General features: G+C 47.1%; 2 protein-coding genes across 6 annotated transcripts; both read right to left on the bottom strand.

Moving 5' to 3' along the window:
- Positions 1 to 266: 266 nt before the first annotated feature.
- LOC102099838 (uncharacterized) lies at positions 267 to 11,977 on the bottom strand. 2 transcript variants are annotated; one of them, XM_014259160.2, is made up of 7 exons: positions 9,669 to 11,977; positions 2,908 to 2,959; positions 2,486 to 2,673; positions 1,988 to 2,143; positions 1,096 to 1,206; positions 882 to 912; positions 267 to 726 (listed from the first exon to the last, which is right to left on the bottom strand). In XM_014259160.2, the coding sequence occupies exons 1-7, from the start codon at positions 9,807 to 9,809 to the stop codon at positions 695 to 697; spliced, it is 711 nt and encodes a 236-aa protein (XP_014114635.1). In that variant the 5' UTR covers positions 9,810 to 11,977; the 3' UTR covers positions 267 to 694. The 2 variants fall into 2 exon arrangements, with proteins under 2 accessions (XP_014114635.1, XP_005530489.1); XM_005530432.3 differs by having other exon boundaries at positions 267 to 912.
- A 150-nt stretch (positions 11,978 to 12,127) lies between these two features.
- On the bottom strand, positions 12,128 to 21,480 carry CCNL2 (cyclin L2). 4 transcript variants are annotated; one of them, XM_005530472.3, is made up of 11 exons: positions 21,236 to 21,480; positions 20,362 to 20,436; positions 19,965 to 20,074; positions 19,594 to 19,714; positions 18,437 to 18,501; positions 15,569 to 15,668; positions 15,373 to 15,477; positions 15,019 to 15,160; positions 14,217 to 14,334; positions 14,043 to 14,135; positions 12,128 to 13,748 (listed from the first exon to the last, which is right to left on the bottom strand). In XM_005530472.3, the coding sequence occupies exons 1-11, from the start codon at positions 21,329 to 21,331 to the stop codon at positions 13,394 to 13,396; spliced, it is 1,380 nt and encodes a 459-aa protein (XP_005530529.2). In that variant the 5' UTR covers positions 21,332 to 21,480; the 3' UTR covers positions 12,128 to 13,393. The 4 variants fall into 4 exon arrangements, with proteins under 4 accessions (XP_005530529.2, XP_087922806.1, XP_087922805.1 ...); XM_088066680.1 differs by lacking the exons at positions 18,437 to 18,501; positions 19,594 to 19,714; positions 19,965 to 20,074; positions 20,362 to 20,436; positions 21,236 to 21,480 and adding an exon at positions 17,581 to 17,694; XM_088066679.1 differs by lacking the exons at positions 18,437 to 18,501; positions 19,594 to 19,714; positions 19,965 to 20,074; positions 20,362 to 20,436; positions 21,236 to 21,480 and adding an exon at positions 16,029 to 17,673.
- Positions 21,481 to 21,936: the final 456 nt, after the last annotated feature.

The raw sequence follows: 21,936 nt of genomic DNA, 5'->3' as shown, positions 1-21,936 counted from the left end.
CACCAGCTGCTTTTAGTATTTCAGACCAGAACAAGGGTCTGTCTCTCTTTTAGATGCACCCCACTGTGTCAAACCCAACTACCCTGCAAGTTTAGCATGGGTTAGTTTCTTCCTGAAAATTAGGACTAAAACTGCCTTGCCAGGAAAGAGAAACCTATGAGGAGAAATTAAATGAAGTAAACAGTTCAGTAAACAGACTGTTTAATCAAGACTTTATTGAAGACACTTCAGAAGTTTATGTACAAAACAACATTCCCACCCCCATATCAGGCTGTTAGTCACCCACTGGGAACAAAGCAAGTGCCTGGTGTACACTGGCAACTTGGGGACACTCAGAGTTTGCCACAGAATTCACAGAACTACCAAACTGCCTTGGTTTAGAGCTGGGCAATTTCAGCCTTGGCTCAGTTAGAAACAAAGGAAATCAAAGGAGTCTTTTTTCTGGAGAAAACTGAGCATACTAGAGTCTGAGAGCCTACACGGGCCTTATTCTGAGGTCAGGTCATTCAATTCTGCAAAGAGCCAGAAGCCCACTTTGGGTTTGGAAGTGAAAAGGAACCACCAGCCCCTGGATATAATTTGCAGGTTTGAATCCATTTCAGAGGGTTCCAGAAGATGCCCATCACCGAGAGCACCGTAGCGTTTGCAGGAAGCATTAGTGCGGAGCAGAGCAGAGCAATACCAAGTGAAAGACTCAGCCACATTGAACAAGCATGTCAAAAAACCCTAGAGACACAGACAAGAGTGGCAAGGTTAAATTGTGACTGATGAGCTGTGCCTGTAGAGTTCCATGTACTTCTACCACGGCAGAGTTTCCCCTTGCCAGTCCAGGAAAGAACCATTTTCTTTTTCACCAAGACGGTCCAGAACAGAGAGAATACCTGGGATAGCCTCCTGCACCTGCATGGGAGCCTGGAACGAATCAAATTTAGGTCATTACTGGGAATATCCTGCAGAAGAGAATTAAATGTATTTAAGGAGGTTCTAGAATGAAGGAGGATGTGTTTCTGTGTGTCACAGCACACAGAGGTGTGCAGCCAGAGGGCTGGGACAGCAAGGGAGCCCCACTGTCACATTTCCAGCACTGACACTCACCATGTTTCCACCCATGTCTGTTTGAAGCCAGCCCGGGTGCAAGGAAATGCAGAGAATTCCATCTGATTTCAAGTCTGCAGCGAGACACCGGGTGATCATGTTCAGTGCAGTCTGCAGGAATGGAAACCACCTATTAATATGCTTAATATGTTTATGAGCCTTGAGCAAGACCTCAAGCCCAGCTGGTAGGCAACCCCCTTCCACCCTGTGGTCTCCTGGCACAGGAAGAGGCTCTCAGTAACTCATCCAGACTTTCTAGGAACTCTGAAAGTTCTACCACCACAAACTTACTGCTGAAAGATGAAACTAAGTTGTAATGGAAGATAAAGTAGCATTTGAAACACCTCAGGAGCTGTGAGGAGAATAATATTGACATAAGGACTGTGTTTTTCTACACTAATCACTACACAAACATTCATTTACTTCTGAACAGGGGAAACAAGCATTTAACAGCTTATGAGTAGGTGGTGTAGGAGAAACTGTATATGTGTGATCCTGACTATCTGTACAAACTCAATCTCTGGATGTGAGAAAACTAAAAATCCCACCTGTCACTAACTGACATTACCACATACAGGTCAGCACACCTTTTGATGAGTTTCCTGCCTGCTCTCTCACTTGGATGGGAGACGAACACAGCTAATGGAACCCACACTCAATGGCATCAGCTCTTCCCTGAATGCCAAATCCCTTGGGAGTGGATCTGAATCAGAGCAGGGATTTGGGAGCCTGTTCTCCAGAAGTTGCTGCAGGTGCAGTGTTCCACAGCTCCCATTCCCACCCACATAAAGAACACTTTTTGTGTCCACAGAGGGGCTGGACACCTTCCTAAGGTCAGCTTGGTCTCCACCTGCCCTCAGCCAGAGAGCACAGCCCACAGGAGCCCACAGACCTTTGCTATCCTGTAGGGATAGACCTTGAGGAACATCTCATTTGCCTGGACGAGCTGCATGGAGGCAGCAAGAGAGGACATGTTGATGATGGCAGCTCTGTGACAGCCCATTCCAGTGCCCAGCTGTGCTGCCTTCCTCAGCAGGGGGAGGAATGCCTGTGAAAACCAGAGATTGCTTTAACTTGGTGATTTGGGTTGGAATTGAATCATTCCCTCATTCAAAGCAGGAATCCCAGCACAGTTTTGTGCCACCAGCACAACGTGGTGATGGCTCCTCAGACCCAGTGGCCGGAGGAAACTTTCCTCCAGCAGCCTCTTCACCCACCTGCCATGCAGTGATGCACACCAGGTGCACAAACAGCAGCTCTGACTGCTCTCCAGACAGGCAGGTCTGCGTCAGAACTGTCTCTGTGCAGTTCCAAGGGGACAAATACCTGGACAAGTCCAGCTTCACTAGTGGAAAAGCTCCAGATTAAGCCCATCCCTCCCAGTCCTTACTTTGGTGACCATCAGCTGGGCAACGGTGTTGGTTTCATAAATGGTGAGCATGGTCTCTGCTGTGACCTCCTCCAGCGAGGCAAGCACATTGATGCCAGCGTTGTTGATGAGGCAGTTCAGGCCTTTGTCTCCCACAATTTCTTCCACTTCCTTGACCACTTTCTTGATGCTGTTCTCACAGACCACATCTGCACAGAGCAGGCAGGAAGAGCCCCAGTGAACAGTGCAGGGTTCAGGGTGTGCCTTGCACAAGACAACCCGTGCCACACCAAAGCTGAGGCTCAGTGGGGACATTTGGGCAGCACACAGGTGAAAATGCACAGATTTTACATCACTCAGACTAGTTTTTTAAGGTGCACTCACCTAAGCTGAACAAATTCCTGTACATAGAAATGTATGTAATGCAATGTCCCTTTACTCACCCAGTTGCAGGAGCTTGATGTTGCTGTATTGCTTGCTAAGCTGCTGCAGTTCCTAGGAAGAAATTTTTTTTTTATTTTATATATCTATACATATATAAAAAAATATGTATATATATAAAAAATACATATCTCCATGGCTATTACATAAATCACTTTGAATTCTGCACCTCCAAAATTGCAGCTGAAATATTTTCATTATTGGACTGAAGGCAGTGATTCTCCTTTGTTTTCCAACCTGCTGAGCAGCTTTCATAAGAGCCAGATCAAGAAATTAGACTCTTCCCCTACTTAGTCCAGATTCCAGTGTGCTGGATTTTTAGTGGGATATTTCTCATTTTTAGTGCTCAGTTCTCAGCATTCCAGTAAAAATCCAGTGCCTCCACAATTCTGTAAGAAAAGCATAATTCTCCTGAAGCTCAGCTAGTGCTGGACATCACTTCAGGGCAACAGGAACACTTTTAAAAAGCCATTTGGAATTCCTGTTTGCAGGAAAAGTTCCCCAGCAGTTTCCCCATGGGAATTCCATTTCCCCAGCAGTCTTGTTAGCGTCAGTTCTTGTAAGCAGAGGTGAAGCCCACCATGAAATCAGTCCCAGGCACAGCCACTGTCCAGGAGAACAATTCCCTCCCTGCTGGAACTCACCCATCTGCCTGTCAGCACAGCAGGCTGGTGTTCCTGCAGAAATCTGTGCTCCCCGGTGTTCCGGCTGCACAAAGTGTGTCCAAATTGAATTTATGGGCCCAGCTGGAATACTCAGGTTTCTGTGCCATGAAGCCAAGTGGGAAGTGGCCAAAGACAGCAGATGGATTCCATATTCCCAATCATGTTCAGGAGACACAGCAACCTGGCCAAACATTCCAGCCCAAGCAAATCCCTTTCTTTAGAAGCCCTTTGGGAATAGGGGTCAGGAGGGCAGGTTTGGAAAGAATCCTTCTCTGCCCTTGGAGACACTTCAGGGACTCTGTGTCCTCTGACAAACCATAATGGATCACATCTTTTATCTCACATCAGACCCTGCAGGGTTCTCTCCAGGCTTGTTTGGGAGATTTGTTCTCCCACCGAGGCCAATCTACAACTGCAGTTAAGGCTATTAAGGGGAGAGGGAAGGAAAAACAGGTCAGAAGCATAAAACCAGAAGACATTCCTTGCTTTGTACAGGGCTTGGTGGGACAGATTTCCATAAATTAAAGGCCCAAAACACACTGTCTTGTTTCCTGATAGTCCAGGATGAAATAGCTCTACCATGTCAAGGCCTGCAGTAATTCTGTGCCTTTGCACTGTCACTGGGTTTCAGTTTGACAGTATCACTTAGTGTCTAATAATCTCCAGGAGCACTCTGGCTTCTCAAGGTTTGTCCATTTATTTATAGTTCATTTATTTATATTCTTTACTGTGCAAAGAAATGAGCTACCAACTCCTGCTGAAAGGCCAGAGCTGCTTTGAGTAGCAACAGCAACTGAGAGGCTTCTGAAGTGAGTAAGCAGTATTTTCAGTTAAGAACTGAAGCGTTCTCCAGTACCATAGCATGAAATTACAATAGCTGCATGCAAATTAGGTTTAAAATTCAATGGGTTTTCCAGTTAATTACTTAGTTAACAAGTGACTCCCACTTCAGGGGTTTACATTTCTGAGAAGCAGCTCCCAGGCACAAAGCTGATCTAGACAGCTTTGGTCTTGAAGAATGTTACACCTGATATAAACTGAAAAATCCAGTTAGAACATCTAAAACTTGCAGGAAAGCCTATTTCTCCCCTCCTGTGACTGGAAGGAACATGAGAGAAGGAGGACTGAGACAAGTAGGTACAGCCAACATATCCCAGCTAAGTAATTTTTAATTAGTGTGCTGTGACAGATAATTTAAAAACAAACGGGAAAAATAAAACCCAACAAAAAGCAACAACACAACCCCCCCTAACACTGTGTTTATTTAGCACAGTAGCTGTAGAACTGCTCTGCACCTGAACAATCACCCCTGAGAATCAGCTCATACGGAGTCCAAGACAAGAATGAAACTCTGATTAGCATCTGTTGATTCCTGCTTGCTGTTTTTTAATTACGATTAACAAAGAGTCAGCCTATTCTGATTTAAACAAGATCCTCTGGCACTCAGGGCTCCTGACACAGACTCATCAGCACACAGAGTATTTATTGCCAGATTTCAACCAGGAATGTTTTGTTGTCTTTGTCATTTAGCAAGATTTACTTTGCCATCTTTATGAAAGCATTATCCACTTCAGTTACAGCTCTTGGAAAGGGCCTGGCCCCACTCAGCCAGTTGGAAGCAATCAAGCCAAACAAACACAGCCTTCGGGCAAGATAAAGGTGCTTGGGAATCCTTCACCTCATCCTGCTTGCACTCGGGACAAAGCCAGAGGTGTATCCTATTTTTCTATGTCCCTCTGAGACAGCTTTTCAGTATCACAGTGTACAGCCAGCTCACTGTTCAACCGTGGAACAGCTTCCACAGCAGTGCCCTGACCCGCAGCTCTCTCTTACTTTTGAAGAGCCAGACCTCACTGCTGTAGGAAGTGTAAAACACGTTCAGGGAAAAAAAAAAAACCAAACAATACAACCCTGCAATAACCCAAAATTAGAAATACTTCAAGAATGCCCTCTCTGATATACATTCAGAAATGCCCCCTTTGCCTGATAGATCTGGTGCACTCAGCTGCTCTTTCCAGTTGCAAACCACATGGCTAAAATATGTGTTAAAGGGGAAAAAAGAAGCCCTAAAGCTGACAGTGACAGTGAGCAGAGAGCTCCGTGTCTGACAAGGGAACGGGCACAGTTTGTAACAGAATCTCCTGCTTCAGAGCAAGGAAAACTGCACATTAAGCCCTGGAAGCTTCCCAGAGTTCTGTAGAGGACTCGAGCAGTGAGGAATTTGTTCACCTGGGAACTCACTCGAGCTGTGGGGAGAGCAGGAGAAACAGGAGATGCTCCTGTGCAGATCCCACAGCTCTGGGCACCACAGATTTATTCACCCCGTGGCCATCGCCTCCTTCCCCCATCACACAGGGGTCTTCAGGGACTGTACCATTTTTAAGTGCAGTCCTTTAGGGCAGAGTTTTTCCCCTTTATGGGAAAGCAGGATGAGGGAAGAAGGAGCAAAGAAGAAAAAGCGGAGTGTGGGGAGAATTCCAGCTGGGTCCATGAGTCTGTACTGGCTCCCTGGTAATGACTGCACTGGGGTTGTGCCCATCTGGAGAGCAAAGACGGGACATCAGGATTATTTCCCAGGAGATCTGTAGCTGCTCCCACTGTCAGCGCTGGAGCAGCCCAAGAAAAGGCAGATTGGAATGAAGAGTGTGGTTGGAGGAGTCTCCGATGGTGCTTTTCCAGGAGGGGCAGTGGTTATCTGGCTGCCTGCGGGCCTGCTGCACGTTATCGTGTGATCTGTAGCCCATTTGTTAGGCAAATGTTCTGGGGAGGCCACCTAGGAGCTCCTCAGCCCCAGAACTCGAGTTTTCACAACTTCTGCCAGCACAGACTCACATGCAAAAGCTTGCAGCTGTTCAGCATTACCCCAAGGTTAGGGAGTTAGAGGAGATGTGCTGCTTTTCCTGGTAAAGGGAGGAAAGCAAAGTCAGACTTCCCCAACATCTTTGGAAAGGCAGGTCTTTAGGGGCTCTTCTCTGGCCACTGTTTGGAGGGCTCAGAAATATTCAGTCATCACTCTGCTGAGAGATTCTTGCCCAGGGTGGAAGTGCATTTGCCAGCAGCTAAGTGTATGTAATCACTTGTCTTCTAAACACTGGAAGATTATTTTTAAAAGCCTTTTAATTCAAGCTCTGCCCAACTCCATTCTGCAATGGGAAAACGCTGCTCTGACAAACCAGAGAGCAGAATTTAAACGAACTGTCCAAAGTTGCTGTTCTCCAGGTTCATCCTCTCATGCAGGAGAGGAAGTGGGGGACAATTCGCTTGTATTGAGGAGGATTTTTCATGTGGTCAACAAAAGGGGAAAAACAAAATTAGACCACCTGAATTGCTGTCAGGAGAAAAAGCACTGAGCCAGGTGTGCAGAGAAAGAAAAACTCCCTTCACAGCCCAGTGTGCACAGCCAATAAACAGGTCTGTGCCCTAAGTTGATCCTGCAGTGCCAATCCCTGGAGAGCAGGAACATGAACTCTGGGTGTTCAAAATTTGACTGGAAATTCAGTGACAGCAAAGGTTCCTCTCTGAGAAAGAAAAAAAATTAAAAATTACAAGAAAATCACTGAACCTTTGCCCTTCCTACCACACTCAGCAGTACTGCCAGGCTGGAGTAAAGCTTTGAGAGCAGCAGCTGAATTTGGTGCTCCCATGACCAAAATTCCCAGAGCTGGAGGCTGGAGCAGGTCTGTTCCTGCCCTCTGCCAGCCCCAAGGACCAGCAGCACAGTGGGAACACTCTCAGAGGGTCAGAAGGATTTGTGCCAGCTCCATGCATTGCAGATGGGGCAGATAATGCTGGTGAAACCACTACAATACCTTTACTAAAGATTTCTCTTCCTTGTGGAGTTTCCAAACCCATCTGTTAGAAATATGCTTTCAGCTGACTGCAGAGATTTCTATTGATGTCCTGCCAAAACACAGCACATGGCCTAGAGGTCCTTACAAAGAACAAAAACCCACCCTCATCCACCAAGGACAAAACTTGCCCCCTTAAAAAAGCTCAGGATGCACCCATGTGGCCAGCAAGATCACCACTGGGGTGGCTGGAACGTGGCTCCTGGCCAGCTTTCTGCCTACAGGAGACGACCTGCCAGAGGCTTTCCAGGTTTCTCCTGCCAGCGAGGAGTGACCCAGACTCTCGCCAGACACATGGCACTGCCTGAAGGCTGCTTCATCTTCCTGTGCAGGTTTACAGCCTTTTTGCTCCAGATTTTTAAATACTGACCACACAAAATAAAATCCCAAAACTGCTGAGTTGTGCTGAGATTTGCCCGTGTACTGTTTCCTAGGGAGCTCTTCCTGTTGAAGGAACTATTTCACTTCTCCATGTAATGGATCTGAGACCACTATGATGAAAAATCATAGGGTCCAGTTTGTGAAAAAGGGAACCTCCCTCAGCACTGGCTGAAGCAGCTTTAGGACAAACAACCACGAAGGGAGATTTCGATCTAACACAGGTCAGATGTCTCTGCTGCTTTCCTGTGCCACTACTACACCAGGCTCTTGTGCAATCACTCGTAGGAAATAGTGCTGGGAGCTGTGCCAGCTCAGGTAACAGGAGTTAAAAGGGAACAGAATGGAGTGAATTTCTGCTCAGGTGGTGCCAGGAGCGTCTCGGGGGGAGCCGCAGGGAAGAGCAGCCGAGAAAGGGAGCTGTGCACCTGATCCCAGCCTTGCTGAGCTGTTTCTCTGCATTTTCATTCAGAAATACCCTAAATGTATCATTGTGGTGGAGGTATTTGGGGGGTGTGTTTAGTTTTGGTGGTTTTTTGTTTTGTCTTTTTTTAAAATTAAGATATTTTCCTTCAGTTTCATAAGTACCTGCAGAGCAGCATCAGCTTCTGGAGAAGCAGGGGTCCGACTGCAGATGTTACCTGTCCCACATCCTGAGCAGTACCTTTTAGGGTTTTATTGTAGCTAAGCAGTAAACAAGCTAAGCTGTGTTTGGTTTATTGCTAGGACAGTGTGGTCACCGTCTACGGTGGGGTCAATCTGTATGAAAGGAACCAAATCCCCCAGAAGGAACAGACACAGGGGCTTTGTTTGCTTCCCTCTGCACGTGCCACGGAATTTGCCTTCTGCCTTGCTTTAAGTAGGGGAGATGCAGGAATGGGACTGTGGGTATCAATTCTCCTTCCAAATGTCTGGGCCATTCCAGAGGGGTTTGAAATAGTCGCAGGGCTGAGTGCTCTGCTTCCTGCAGCTCTGGAGCACCGCAGGGAAGGAGCAGGAAGATGGGTACCTGTGTGTGTTTCTGTGCTGCCCAAATTCCCCCTCACCGAGGGGAGCTGAGATCAGCCTAGACGCGACACTGCTGGGCACAGAGTGACTGATCACCCTCAGCTATTTGCCTCCCAAAAGTTTGAGGTGTGTGTGAAATTTGTGTGGCAGTCTTTTATAGAAGTTTTGGGACTGGGCAGTCCCCAAACTGCTGCGATGCTGCAGCAGCAGAGACTTGGGCTGAAATGGGAGAGAGAGGGCTGCAAGTGTATCCACGAGCAGCAGGTAACAAAAGCTGTTGCCAGCAGAAACTCTGACCCCTGCCCAGGCAGGACGGCCACTAAGAGAAGTGTTTAATTCATTGCTCATTTGGTCTTTCTCACTTGTTGCAAGTGCAGCAAAGAGGCAGACAGGGCAAGAGGCTCCTGCTGGGGACACAGACACGCCGTACGTAGAGAGAGAGAAGGAAAGCTGTGGCAGGTCCCACGGGAAAGGTTTCTGAGGGATGATGGGCTGCCACTGCAGGGCTCCGGGCTGTGCAGATCTGGAGAACAGGACAGACATCTCCAGCAGCAAATCCAGAGAGAAACTCGGGGATGAAAAGAAGCGTTGGAGATGCTGCAGCTGCCCGGCCGTGTCCCGCTCGCTCTCCTCCCGGGAATGCTCCGTATCATCGATAAACGCCAGCTCCAGCCCCGGGGAGCTCCCTGCTATCCTGGCCCAGCTCCTACCCCGGACGGGAGCTCACTCCCGGCTCCATCCCAGCCCGGGCTCTCGCTGCCAGCACAGGGATGCTCGAGATGATTCGCGCTTCCAAGTGCCTTCTCCTCCCTCCCGACCCCTTTACCCCACCCCGGGGACCCCGGGCGCCCCCGCACCGCTTACCTGCGCCTTCTCGGGGTACCGGCAGGTCGCAAAGACCAAATCCGGGGAGGGGCTGGCGGCTGCGAGCCCCCGCACCAGCCCCAGGCCGATGCCGCGGCTACAGCCGGTGATGAGCACGGAGCGGCAGCGCGGCTGGGCCATGCTGCCTCGGCCCGGTTCGCTCCGCTCCCGGCGCTTCCCAAGCCCACGCGATTCTCAACCTGCGCTGTGCGGAGCCGGGCCCACCGCCCCGGGCCCGCCCCCGCCCCGGCGCCGCCCCCGCCCGGCTCCGGGAGAGAACGGGCTCGGAGAGCGGCCGGGGAAGGGGAATTGGCTCTTCCCCCTGCCACCGCGACCCGAGCCTGTCCCGCTCCCGGGCTGGTACCCAAACCCTGCTCCACGAACTTCAGAGCCCTGCGGGTGACAGTGATGGCCGCAGAGCAGCCCCTGTCCCCTCGACCCTCATTTATCGGCCCCACAGATCGGGACAAGGGTAAAATCATTCCTCCACGGCAGCCAGGAATGGACAGAAGGAAAGGATTCAGCTCTTGAACGGGGGGATGAAGCAGAGGCAGGAAGGAACCCCCGTTTTTGGACTCTCCAAGTTTCTGCCGAGGGCTGCTGGGGGTGTGCACTACCATTTCTCTCCCTTCCTCACCGTGCATGACCTGGTCCTGGAAATCAGTACAGGCTCCTATCCTTAGGTCATCCTCACCCTGTCCCCCAGGACTGGCATGTGCCTTCCCAAATCAAGAACGTATTACTGATCTGCACAGTCATGCAGAAACTGCTGGATGGAGGTTTAAAGGCTTTAATTACATCTGTAAGCATAATATTACTCTTTTAAAAAAAAGATCACTACGCTTTTAAAACTAATTTCATCCTGCTAGGATAGACTCTGCCCTTGTACTTGGGAAACTGAACAGATTTGGTAATTTAGAAAAATTCTGTAGAAAAGCCTCAAACAGCTGAGTCTGCCTTGTTTCCCTTTTGTTGGTTTAATTCTAAATTCCTACAACAGCTCCAAAAATGTACAGGATTTATATATATTAGAGTATTGCTGCTGGATAGCTCAGGTTTGATGTTCCCATGACAGTCCCAGGGGAGATGAAGATGACAAAATCCTTCCAGACATTTCTCCTACCTCAGTGTTGGCTGTGAGCAGAGCTGAGCTGGGGCTTCTGGAACAGCCTGGATTCCCATTCCCTAAGGGTGGGGGAAAAACTGATCCCTGTGCACACAGCAGATGTGGCAGGAAGCCAGCAGCAAGGCTGCCCTGGATATTGATACTTGTTTTTCTCTTTTCTTCCAAATAAAGCTCCACTCCAGCAACTTCTGTCTCACAAGCAGCAACACTTCCCCAGGTGCTTTAATCCATTACCTTCCTTCCCACAGAACAATTTCCTTTGTGCATCACCACAATTCTGGTGGGGCTGGAAAACCTTTTTAAAAAATCCCCATCAAGCTAAAACTGCTTAGTGACCTGTTTGTGCTCGGGACATTGGCATAGCTGGAATTTTGCACAGCTGGGATTGGCAACCTCTAGGAAATATCCTTTAGGCTCTCACCTGACAAAGCTTCGGTGGCCGAGCCTCTGCCGAGGGAGACAAATGCAGCTCTGGCAATGAATTTACTGCTGCGTGAACCGTTTTTGGGAAACTGAGGATTTTTTCCCAGGAAGGACAGGGTGGGTGGCCAGAGCAGGTAGGAGATTTTATCTGAGGAAAGAGCAGGTGGGATTTATCTGAGGAATGCAGATCAGCACCTGGCCCAGCCTGTAGGGTCTTCTACCAATCAGGTTTCAGTGCTGACCCTTCAAAGCAGAACATTTCTCAGAGCAGAGGGAATTGCAGGTAAACGCCAGGAACAGATCAGAGACCAACCTGTGAGAGGTCCTGATGACTGAGAGCCACAGTGGAGTCACCAGGGATTAAGAAAACAAAGCCTTAACTCACCTGAAGGGCTGAGAGCTGTCTACACACACAGATGCACGTGGGGCTTTTTATTTCAAGTGAACTTCTGCCAGCTCCTGCCCTGCTCAGCAGCAGCACTGACTTCCTCCAATGTACCAGCAGCTCGCACACCAAACCCACCACAGACGCTCAGCCACACCAACATTTTCACCCCCCAAGAACTGGCACAAAGCCCAAGGGATGGGATTCTCCCAAGGCCCAGCTGTGCAACCTTCAGATAACCCCAGCTCTTCCTCCTTTGTCCAGGTGAGGAGGCCCAGAGCAAACACAGCTCAGGAAACTTAGCTGGGACCTGCCAGCTACTCCTCAAGTCAGAGAAATGCACTTTCCACCTCAAATCTTTATGGATCAGGGGATTTTAGGTTTGGTGCCCAAAATTCCTGCCTTTAAGGGAATGTTGATTCCAAGTCTTGTATCTATTGAAAATCTCTTAAATTTGCACCAATTTCTTTCTTTATGAGTAGGCACAAGTGGTGTAGCTCATAAGAAACTACTCTCAAGTGAATGTAATAGAAAATCAAATACTTTAATGAAATTAGGGAGCATGAGAGTAACAGCGCAGATATACCACTAGAACTGATACTACTGGGCTGTGGGGCTCTGCTAATTGGTCTTTAAATGCTCTGTTCATCAAGCATGCAAACTGACAAACTACGAATTCTTCAGAGTGTCAAAGATCCTGAGTAAAGAATTTTCAACCACTTCAAATGGATATATAGGAAATGTCTTCCAAGCTGGTGGCCCGCACACAGCATTGCACAGATAAAAATATACTACTCTCAATGCATGGAGCTAAATACTTTCACATTTATCAGAATTTTCTACACAAGTCTTTTTTGATAGAATTCAAGTTTTGAATTTTCTGTATATATCTTCACCTGTATTAAACAAATGCTTATTTACATTGTGGGTAAAGTGTAAAGGCTAGGAAGGCCATTTTCCCATACTGTACTGTAACACTGCAAAATATATATACACAGAGAACCTAATATAGGCAACAGGTCTAAAAAAAGTCACCTCCCACCTGCACAACATCATAGAGCCAGTATGAAAAGAGGATATTGTTAGCACCAAAGCACTCCCAGGGGGCTGAGGAGCTTTCCAGTTCCACAGGTAAGAACTGCTGGGCACAGCATTCCAAGGATGGGCCATGGAGCCGCTGCCTGCAGGACTGAAAGTCCCAAACACTGCACTACATTGGGGATGGAAATCACTCAAGAGCAAGACAGGAGCACCAAATGAGGGTGGATAGTGACACCCCAGCACAGGGCACTCCTGACATCACTTCCTACCCCATCAATCTTTCCTTTGGGTTCATGGATGAGCACAAACCGCTGGCAGAACATAGCTCAAGCCAGGGGTGCTTCAGGAGCCAGATAAACCCTGGTACTGCATAAGCCACTGGGAGCAAGCTCTGCTGGCAGAGGGAATTCTGAGGGAAGCAGCCCTGGTTCACCAGTGGCATCAGATGGAATTCCTGAGGGAAGCAGCCCCAGCTCACCAACTGTGCCCGGGTGCTGGAGGGAAATCCCTCAGAAAGCAGCCCCAGTGGGCATTCCCAGCTCTGTGCTCAGGTGCCAGAGGGGATTTCCTCAGGAAGCCACCCCAGCTCACCAGAGGGAATTCCCACTGGAAGCAGCCCTGGGGCTCACCAGCAGGAACTCCCTCTGGACGAAGCCCCAGGGGTCACCAGTAGGAATTTCCTTGGGAAGCAGCCCTGGAAGCAGCTTGGGGGCTCACCAGCAGGGATCCCCCCAGAAGCAGCCCTGGGGCTCACCGGCGGTGCCGGCTGTGCCCCGGGTGTTCGCGCTCGTAGCGGTGCCCGGTGCGCTCATAGGAGCGGGAGCGCTCGTGCCGGTGGTTCCGGTAGTAGTGGCTCTTCTTCTTGTACTTGCCCGAGTGGTCAGAGCGCTCGCGGGAGCGGCTGCGGGAGCGGGATGAGCTCCGGCTGCGCGACTTGCGCGCTTTGTGCGTCGAGTATTTGTAGTCTTTGGATTTCTTGTAGCTCCGCACCTTGGAGCCCTTGTAGCCGGAGCTGTGGTTGAATTGCCTCGGGGGAGAATCGCTGCGGCTCCGCGAGCGGCTGTGGGATTTGGAGCCGCTGGACGTGGAGTAACTCTCACTTTTCCTACACAAAAAGGAGAGGAAGAATGATTTTCTTGAATTTTAAGAACTTCATTCTGTATTTTGCTGTTCAGTACCCCATGAAAACTCATCTTGTGTCTTAAGCCTCCATCTGGCTACTGTAAAAACACTGATTTTTTAGGAACTCTTATCCTGTTCTCCAGCTTCAGGTACAGTAATACTGTGAACACCCACACCCAGAGTAACACACTCCTGGGTCACCTCAGCCTCTTGGTGATGATTATCAGAGCTGGCACAGGGAAACTGAAGACTGGGAGGGACTGGGAGCACACCCTACCTGTGCTTAGGGGATGCAGATCTCGATGGTGACCTGGAGTAACTCTGATCTCTGCTGCCACTTCGACTCCTGCTCTCTCTTACTTTCTGGACACTGCCAGAGACAATGAACAGTTGGTTATTTTGTTTCAAGAACTCATGGGAGAAAATCAGCTGCTTCCTTATAAAACCTTACCCATTTACTGGGCTGTTGGAGCTGGTTCTCTTGGCTCCCTCAGTTTTCCTTTTAGCATTCTTCATGGCCTGCACAGGTAGTGGTGAAGGTTTATTCCCTTTAACCTCTTTTGGAGACTCTGCAAGAAGAAGCCTTTGTTATCTCTTTGGAAAGTACCTGAAAGGACTTGAGCCTCCCCTCACCCCATGTCTGCACCAAGCAGAGCTGCACAGCTGTGCTTTGCACACACAGCCACCCACAAGCACATCTGAACAAGTTCACACGAGGCAGAAACTCATCTGAAACATTTCTGCCGAAGTGTTGAAGTAACTGCAAGAAAAGGCAGAAAACCACCCTCCTTTCCTTGCCAATTATTCAGCATTGTTTGAAAGGTAAACTGGGGAAGAAGATGGTGAATGTTGTCTTCTAGGTGAGACAGACTGGAAACATTCAACCAACAAATTCCCCACCCAACATCCCAAAATGTTATCCCTGCCAGAGCACCTCTGCTTCAAATATTGCTTTAGCACAACATGCCAGTGGCAAGGATTTGAGTTTATGGCCAAATCCACATAAAAGCAAATCCCTGGCCTATATGGGTTTAAACTAGTCTTAATTTCGGACTAATTTGATGTTAGCTTTTATCTGATTCAAGAAATCAAAAAGTTACAATTCTATTCAAACCCTGCCAGTTTAGTAGTGCTAGAAGCACTTAAAAAAATCCCCAACAAGCCCCAAACCACACTTGTAAGTGCTTCCCAAAAGGGTAAATATACATAAACGATGTGAAAGAGTTACTAAAAATGACTTATCCACCATTTACCATTTTTTGGGATCGGGGAGAATCCTGATGTGTTATCCAAGCTCGGAACTCCCTCAGGTACCAGACCTTTTGCTTGTGCTTTTGCCTCTTCAATAGCCAATTTCTTCTTTTCTATTTTACTTTCCAGATCAGATAAATCCACCTGTGAACACAGGAGCACTGCTTGTGAGAAATGAATTTCCTGATTACTCATTCCCAGGGAGGGGAATGAAAATCGAAGGAGTCCCAGACAGTGACTGCTCTTTGTTCACTTCCAGGCTTGCAGCTGTGGTTTCAAACAGGGTCAAATTTTCCAACTCCTGCTCTGAGCTGCAGCCTTTACTTAAGGGCTCCCAACATGAAAAAGAACCAAACCTTTTTCCTTGTGTAGAGCTGCAAGATTTTTAAGCAAATTTCTTGAATTTCTTCCTCCGTTGCTCCGAACAGTAAAAACCAATGTGGGCGATTTGGAAGTGGGATCTGAAAGGGAGAGAGAGAGACAAAGTTCATATTTCTCCCCCTGTTAAAAGGCTTGAAAAAAAACCCCCAAATCCATGGAAGTGTGGCTCACCTCCAGTGTCCTAGCTGCCAGGTAAATGCAGGCACAGGCAATGCTTTCTGGCTGAAACCTCACAAAGACATCTGTTCTCAGGCTGTCATTCATGTAGTTCCTGAAAAACAGGAGAGCAGGAGATTGCAAGGCACTGCAAAGCTCTTTGGGGCTCTTTTTTTTTTGGTTTTTGACTTGGTTTTACATCTACAAGGGCTATTTATTTCTGCATTCAGTTACTAGACTTCAACATGACATTCCTGTAAATCTACAGAAAAGCTGAATGATTTTACTGATACAAAAATAAAATAAATAACTAAAAATAAATCCCTCAAGGGGAGGGACGTGTGACAGAAACAAAGTCTGACTGCTGAAAATTCAGTGGTGAGAAGAGAACCAATTTTAACTTCACTTTTGCTGCTGGATCTCTACTGGCCTGCTCTCATGCAATAAACAAGTTATTTTCATCAAGACAACATACAGTGTGTTCAGAAATACTCAGTTATAGAATTTTAGGTTCACATGTTTCCCTGCAATACGGCAGAACCAGTGTCTGGCAAAAGCTGCAGCTCCTGGAGCAGTTCTCCCATGAAATGCAATCCTCTTCAGCACAGGTCAACTTCCAGTGGGATTTAAGGGCCCATTTCCATCCAGAACAGATTTCTTTTTGATGCAAAAAGTCAGCCACAGGAGAAATCAGGGTGTTTGGAAACATCAGTTCGGGAGAACAGTCAGTATTCAGGCAGATCTCCTCTTTGGCATATGAAATAAGGTTTCCAAATTGTCCCATTTCAGTAAGGTTGCTTAAAATGAATATTCACAGAATGAGAAAACTGTAAAATATTGCACATATTCCAGTCAGTACACTTAAGCATTATGTTGTTAAATCTTAAATACACAAAGTAAATGCCTGTGAATCTGTCAGCTGATGTGATTTAGAAGATCTAGACTTGGGAGCACATACGTCAGTAAAATATCAGATGGAGAAAAACTAAAACCAGACATAATAAAAATCCTTAAAATAATACTTTAAAGTAATAATTAACCATATGGGTACCCAGTATACAAAGATTCACTGACCCCCAAAATATCCAAAGCAGAGACCACAGGCCAGGCACCTGCAACATTTACAAGGACAGAGAGGAGGAACTGGAATCCCAGGAGTTTCCATCTCCCACCTGCTCCAGCTGTCCTCAATTCTTATTTACACAAAGAGCAACTGCTGCCCCAAAAGAGCAACATTGAGCATCAGCTCATCTTTCTGGGAGAAAGGAACTTCTAAACCTAGTTCTTGTCCCACTACAAAGAGAGCACAAACTTTTTGGCCAAAGAAGTGATAAAGGAAAGGGTGACTTCAAACATCTGAAAGCTACAAAGCTTTTTTTCTGATTTGTCAAATTGAGAACCATGCCAGCTTCCAAGTTTGGCCTCTTCCCCGTGGGCTCAGTCAGACACAGGAGGAAATGAATCCTTGTCACAATAGCTTAAGAAAAAGGTAATGTTGTAAAAATGCACATGTCAAAAACCAGTTATACTGGATACCCACCAGTTTTGGGTACTGGAAGCAACAAACACGAGCACACAGATGTGCTATTGTAACGTCTAACCCCTTTCTCAATTGGGTTAATTCCCTCCCTCCCCATCACCTCCCCTCCTCCCACAAGCAGCAGATTCCTGGCAGTCCAGAACCCCCATTACACTGCTCCATGCAATGCTTCTGGGAAGTGTCTCTAAATACCACATTTTGTCTCCAAGCTTCACACATATACCAGTTTACAAATGGAAACTATTCATTTTTGTTCTTGTTAATTCATCCCTTTTTAAGATCTAAACCCCAACTTAATTTGCCTTATCATGTAAGAAACATATCACATTATAACAGTTAAGAGAAATAGAACATTAAAACAAAAATTTCAGAACTTCAACACTCAGGTTATCAAATATACAAACAATCAAAAAATGCAGAGTGAAAAATAAAATTATAAAGCACAAGAAGCAGTTGGCCAGTTACTCTACTATCATGTATATACCACCTGTCTAGAGCCAGCCTTCTCTTTGGAGAGCTTTGGGTTGACTGAAGACGGCAGCTATCCCTGCACCATGGGCAGCAGAGGAGAAGTCTTAGTCACTTACCCTCAGAGGCTACCCTTTGATCAAAAGAGTACAGAAAAGAAAAGTCAAAACTGGTTCTCTACACACAGGTCACAGTACCAGACAGTTCAGTCAGCAGAAATATGGTCTTTGGATTCACTAAAGGTAGCTTTTTTTTAGACCATTGGTATTGTTAAAAAGCATTACGGTTTAAAAGCATTATTTGGTGAAGTTAAGGACGTGGAATTTTACAGAAGCTTCCCACCCCCGAGCAAATATTTATTAAATGAGAGCAATAAGGCAGAGGACATTTCTTGGCAAACATGAATCCAGGCTATCCATCTATCCAGTCTTAGAAGCTGACATCTTCCACTATCCACATAGATAAAAGAAATTTATCTGTGCTGAGGTTTTGATATACCTGGAATCAAGCTCAGGCCCTGGGAAAAGCCATCTCCCAGCACTGGGAACAGACCTGAATTACACCCAAGTTTTCCCTGAAGAACAAGAACCCAAGGGAACAACTCTAAACACACCCAACCTTCTCCCTTCAGCTGGAAAGTGAGAGCAAAGAGGAGGGAAGTGAGACGTCAGGGTGGAAAGCTACCTTACCATTAAAACTGTGCCTCGAACTTAAGAGGCCGCTCAACATTTGGGAAGTAGTTTGGGGCACACCAAGGACAGTGGAGCTGTCTGGGGTGGCCCCAAGCACTGCTGAGCAGTGCTGCCCAGTGCCTCAAGTGACATATTTCTGCTACTGCCCCTTCTGGTCTCTTAGAATAAAGAAAATCAACTTACCATGAGGTCTGGACCAGGTGTTGGTTACGTTCACATTCTAATACCTGAAGGTACATAACGATTATCTGGAAGATATGGGTTATTGAGTTATTAATAAGCATCTGGAGAGCCACATGCTTATTTCAGAGGGACATCCATGAGGCATCTGTGATCCTCTTTCAAGGCCTAAAACACTCCACATGAAGTGTTTGCACCATCCCCAGTGTTTATCCACACCAGTTCTGACCTTCCGAGCCCTTCCATCCTGCCACTCAGCCAGGCCTTGTCCTCACCTGGGTTTGATTTTGTTCTCCTAGACACCTCACAAATCCTTTTTTAGCTGCAGCCTGGGAGAAAAAGCTGCCGAGTGCAATCAGCAGTGAGGCAAGTTGGCAGTGCTTGCAGAGAACAGACAACACTGTGCAATGGTTCATTCAGTTCTGAGGGTTTTTCCTTTGGTTTGAAAGGAAAACAAGGCTGCAAAGAGGCAGAATAATGGCAAAATTCACCCCAATTAACAAACTACAGCTGTCCTCTGGGGTGGATGACAGAAGGAAATTCTGAAAGTCAAGAAGCTTAAAAAGAATGCTCTGAACAGGAGTTTTTTTAGAGGAGAAAAGAGCAAGATCCCAAATTGTTTTGGTACAGAAATATGAAGTTCTTTGACCAGTTAAGGCAAAATTTAAATATTTGAGGTAATTGCGTCTTTGAAGTGTCATACACTCTGACCCTTGTTACTTTTATATTGAGCCTTGTCTCCTTGCTAGCCAAGCCTGAGTGTGGTTTTAACATGCTGCAAACACTAAACTGGCACACAGAGCTTTAATACCTCAGCACATTCCCATCAAGAGTGATCATGACAACCCCAGGCCTCCAAATTCCTCCCTGCTTAGAGATCTAAGTTCAGGAGATGTTTTCTACCACCAAAGCTACCTACTGATCAAATCTGCCTTCGAGGAATACTGAGCACCTGCATCCACCTCGCCGTCACTCAGCAGTGATACAAGACCAATTAGTAAGAGTCTCTTAAATGAGAAAGAAAACATCAGGATGGTGAGAAACTAATCTCACTGAATTCACTGATTATCACGTGCAGTCCACAAAGCTTCCAGGCAGCCTCCTCAAAGCTTTACAGAATATGAAACATTGGTTATATAGTGAATTTATAAAGTACAAACCTTATGAGGGTGCTTCACATGAACACAAAATCCCAACTCCTTCAACACTCTTCTTTCTGCCTTAATTATTTGATTCTTCAAGTTCACGTATTCTTGATCCAATATTAGAGGCACAGGTTTTCTGCAAGACAAGGTCAAACTCACAAGATGATCACCTTAATCCCTACGGAGACTCAGGTTGAGTTGTGTAAAAATAAAAAATACTATTATTTATATAATCAAAAAACTTATTTATTAAAACAGGTCAGCTCACTTCGTGAGATCCCTTCAAAATAGTCCCTGATTTATGAAACGGGGAATGATGCTGTCATGAAGTTTAATAATTAAAACACAACACAGATAGTTCAGATTATTCTGAATTCTCAGCTTACTTTTTCTCCCTCAGGTGTCTGAGGCGATGGAACACATTGATCACGTCCCGAATGCGTCTGGGGGCTTCCTCAATTTTGGATGCCAGATGAACACAGGCCATGGACACATGCTGAAAAATAAGCATAAAATACAATATTTTAGACAGTGTATCCTTTTCAGTTCAGGAATTGAGCTCCTTCAACATCTTAAGGAGGAATAGTGAGGGAAAAATGTGGAAAAGTAAGAAAAAACTAAATACTTGACAAAAATCACTACTAAATATCTTTGTAAAATCATGTTGCTCTATAACTGTAATCTCCAGACCAGTTCCTAACACTGATCACATCTCAGATTACAACTTGCCAAGAGAGATCAGAAGATAAATATAGCAACAGATGTAATTTAATGCCTTCTTACCTCCATGGAATGCTTCACAAAAGACTTGGTATAAAAAAAACGCTGGAATAGCACCTGTCCTGTAGCCATAGCCACCTAAAAAAATGGATAATAACAGGGGATAATGAACAAAACTACCAATTCCAAAGAGAAATTTCTTTAAGAAAAACCTTTAAGACCCAGAAAATTAATTAAGCATGGGAGGAAGTTCAAGGGTATCTAAAGAAAATCAGAATTGCTACTTAAGTAATTAAGTTGCCCAAAATGTTGTCAACACTGTAAAAACTGCCTACAAGTCAAATACAGACAGCAAATCACAATTTTCTTTTATAAAAAATGTGAAAAATACGCTCTCAGTTAATAAAATTTATAAAATAGCAAAATGAAAAAAACACAAACCAAATAAATTTTAAAGTTATGAAAGTATGCCAGAAAAAAAATTTGCTTTTAGGGCGTGGAAATAGGAGGAATCTAATAACGTCATGATTTGCACATATTTGAATATGCTAAGACTCGATAGCTGGAAGGTGCCTGTAAAATTTTATGCTCAGAAAGCAACGAGGCTGTTTAGCCTGAAGTTCTCCGGGAAACAAAACCTTCCCGAGGTCACCAGGACTCCAAAAGAGTCTTCAGAAATCCGTCTTTACACAATCCCCGATCCGCACACGGGAGCGGCGGAGAAAGGCGCTGACATCACCTGCTTCCGGCACCCGGGGAGGGCCGGAAAGGCCCGGAACGATCCCCGAACACCGGCTGGCGCCGCGGCCTGCCCGGCCAGTAACTGCGGGGCGGCCCCGCGGCCTCCCCGGCCGCTAACCGGGAGATCGAGGGCTGCACAAAGAAGGGCCCAGGCCCGCTGAGTCCCGGCCCTCTCCCCGCCTGCGCCCAGTCCCACCTGCGGCAGCCGCAGAAGGATCCCGGCCGCCTGGATGAGCTCGCAGCCGGTGACGCGCAGCTCGGTTTCGGTGTCAGGGTCCAGGCCGCTGCTCATGGACGGCGTGAAGCGCAGCGTGTGCTCGGGTAACAGGCAGTTCTCCAGCGTAATTAGCACGCCCGAGTACAGCCGGTCGCCGATCAGCACCGCGCCGGGACACGGCACTGGGGCGGGAGCCGCGCCGGCCGCCTGAGGGCCCGCAGGGCCGCCGCCGCCTCCTGCCGCCGCCGCCATTTTGTGCCGACGTCTCGCTGGCTCCGCGCCCCTTCTCCTTCCCCTCCCCGCATCCGCCCGACGCCGATTGGTGGAGCGCGATGGGGCCGCGGCCGCTGATTGGCGTGAGGGCCATGACGCACGACGCCGTCCGGGAAGCGCGTGGCGCGGTGACGCAGCGCTCAGGAATCCGGACAGGGCGGGGACGCCCCGGGACGCGCCGTGAGGGGGGCTGGAACTCAGCGCTCACCGAGTATTCTTGTTAATTCCGTAAAAGAACAGACTATGTATGTCCTTAACTTGGGGCCCACCGAGGTTCATGTGTGTTGGGTTCCCCCCGTGCAGCGCCAAATTTCACCACATAAATTGTTTCCCCATAGCAGCGACCAACTAAAATATGTTTATTATCAAGTCCTTAACAGAACAGGTTATGTATATCCTTCAGTTGG

This window comes from Pseudopodoces humilis, chromosome 24 (genome assembly GCF_049639895.1).
Source record: "Pseudopodoces humilis isolate 2021_Gansu_Grassland_sample_001 chromosome 24, ASM4963989v1, whole genome shotgun sequence".
Taxonomy (NCBI): Eukaryota; Metazoa; Chordata; class Aves; order Passeriformes; family Paridae; genus Pseudopodoces; species Pseudopodoces humilis.
This window is presented reverse-complemented; position numbering and strand designations above follow the sequence as displayed.

Coding starts and splice junctions, on each gene's coding strand:
- LOC102099838 (XM_005530432.3), bottom strand. CDS start 9,809: ATGGCCCAGCCGCGCTGCCGCTCCGTGCTCATCACCGGCTGTAGCCGC. Junction 2,674..2,907: donor CATCAAGCTCCTGCAACTGG/GTGAGTAAAGGG, acceptor TGCTCTGTGCAG/ATGTGGTCTGTGAGAACAGC. Junction 2,144..2,485: donor CCCAGCTGATGGTCACCAAA/GTAAGGACTGGG, acceptor TGGTTTTCACAG/GCATTCCTCCCCCTGCTGAG.
- CCNL2 (XM_005530472.3), bottom strand. CDS start 21,331: ATGAGCAGCGGCCTGGACCCTGACACCGAAACCGAGCTGCGCGTCACC. Junction 19,715..19,964: donor AGACACCTGAGGGAGAAAAA/GTAAGCTGAGAA, acceptor CTTGTCTTGCAG/AAAACCTGTGCCTCTAATAT. Junction 14,136..14,216: donor TCCAACAGCCCAGTAAATGG/GTAAGGTTTTAT, acceptor TGTCTCTGGCAG/TGTCCAGAAAGTAAGAGAGA.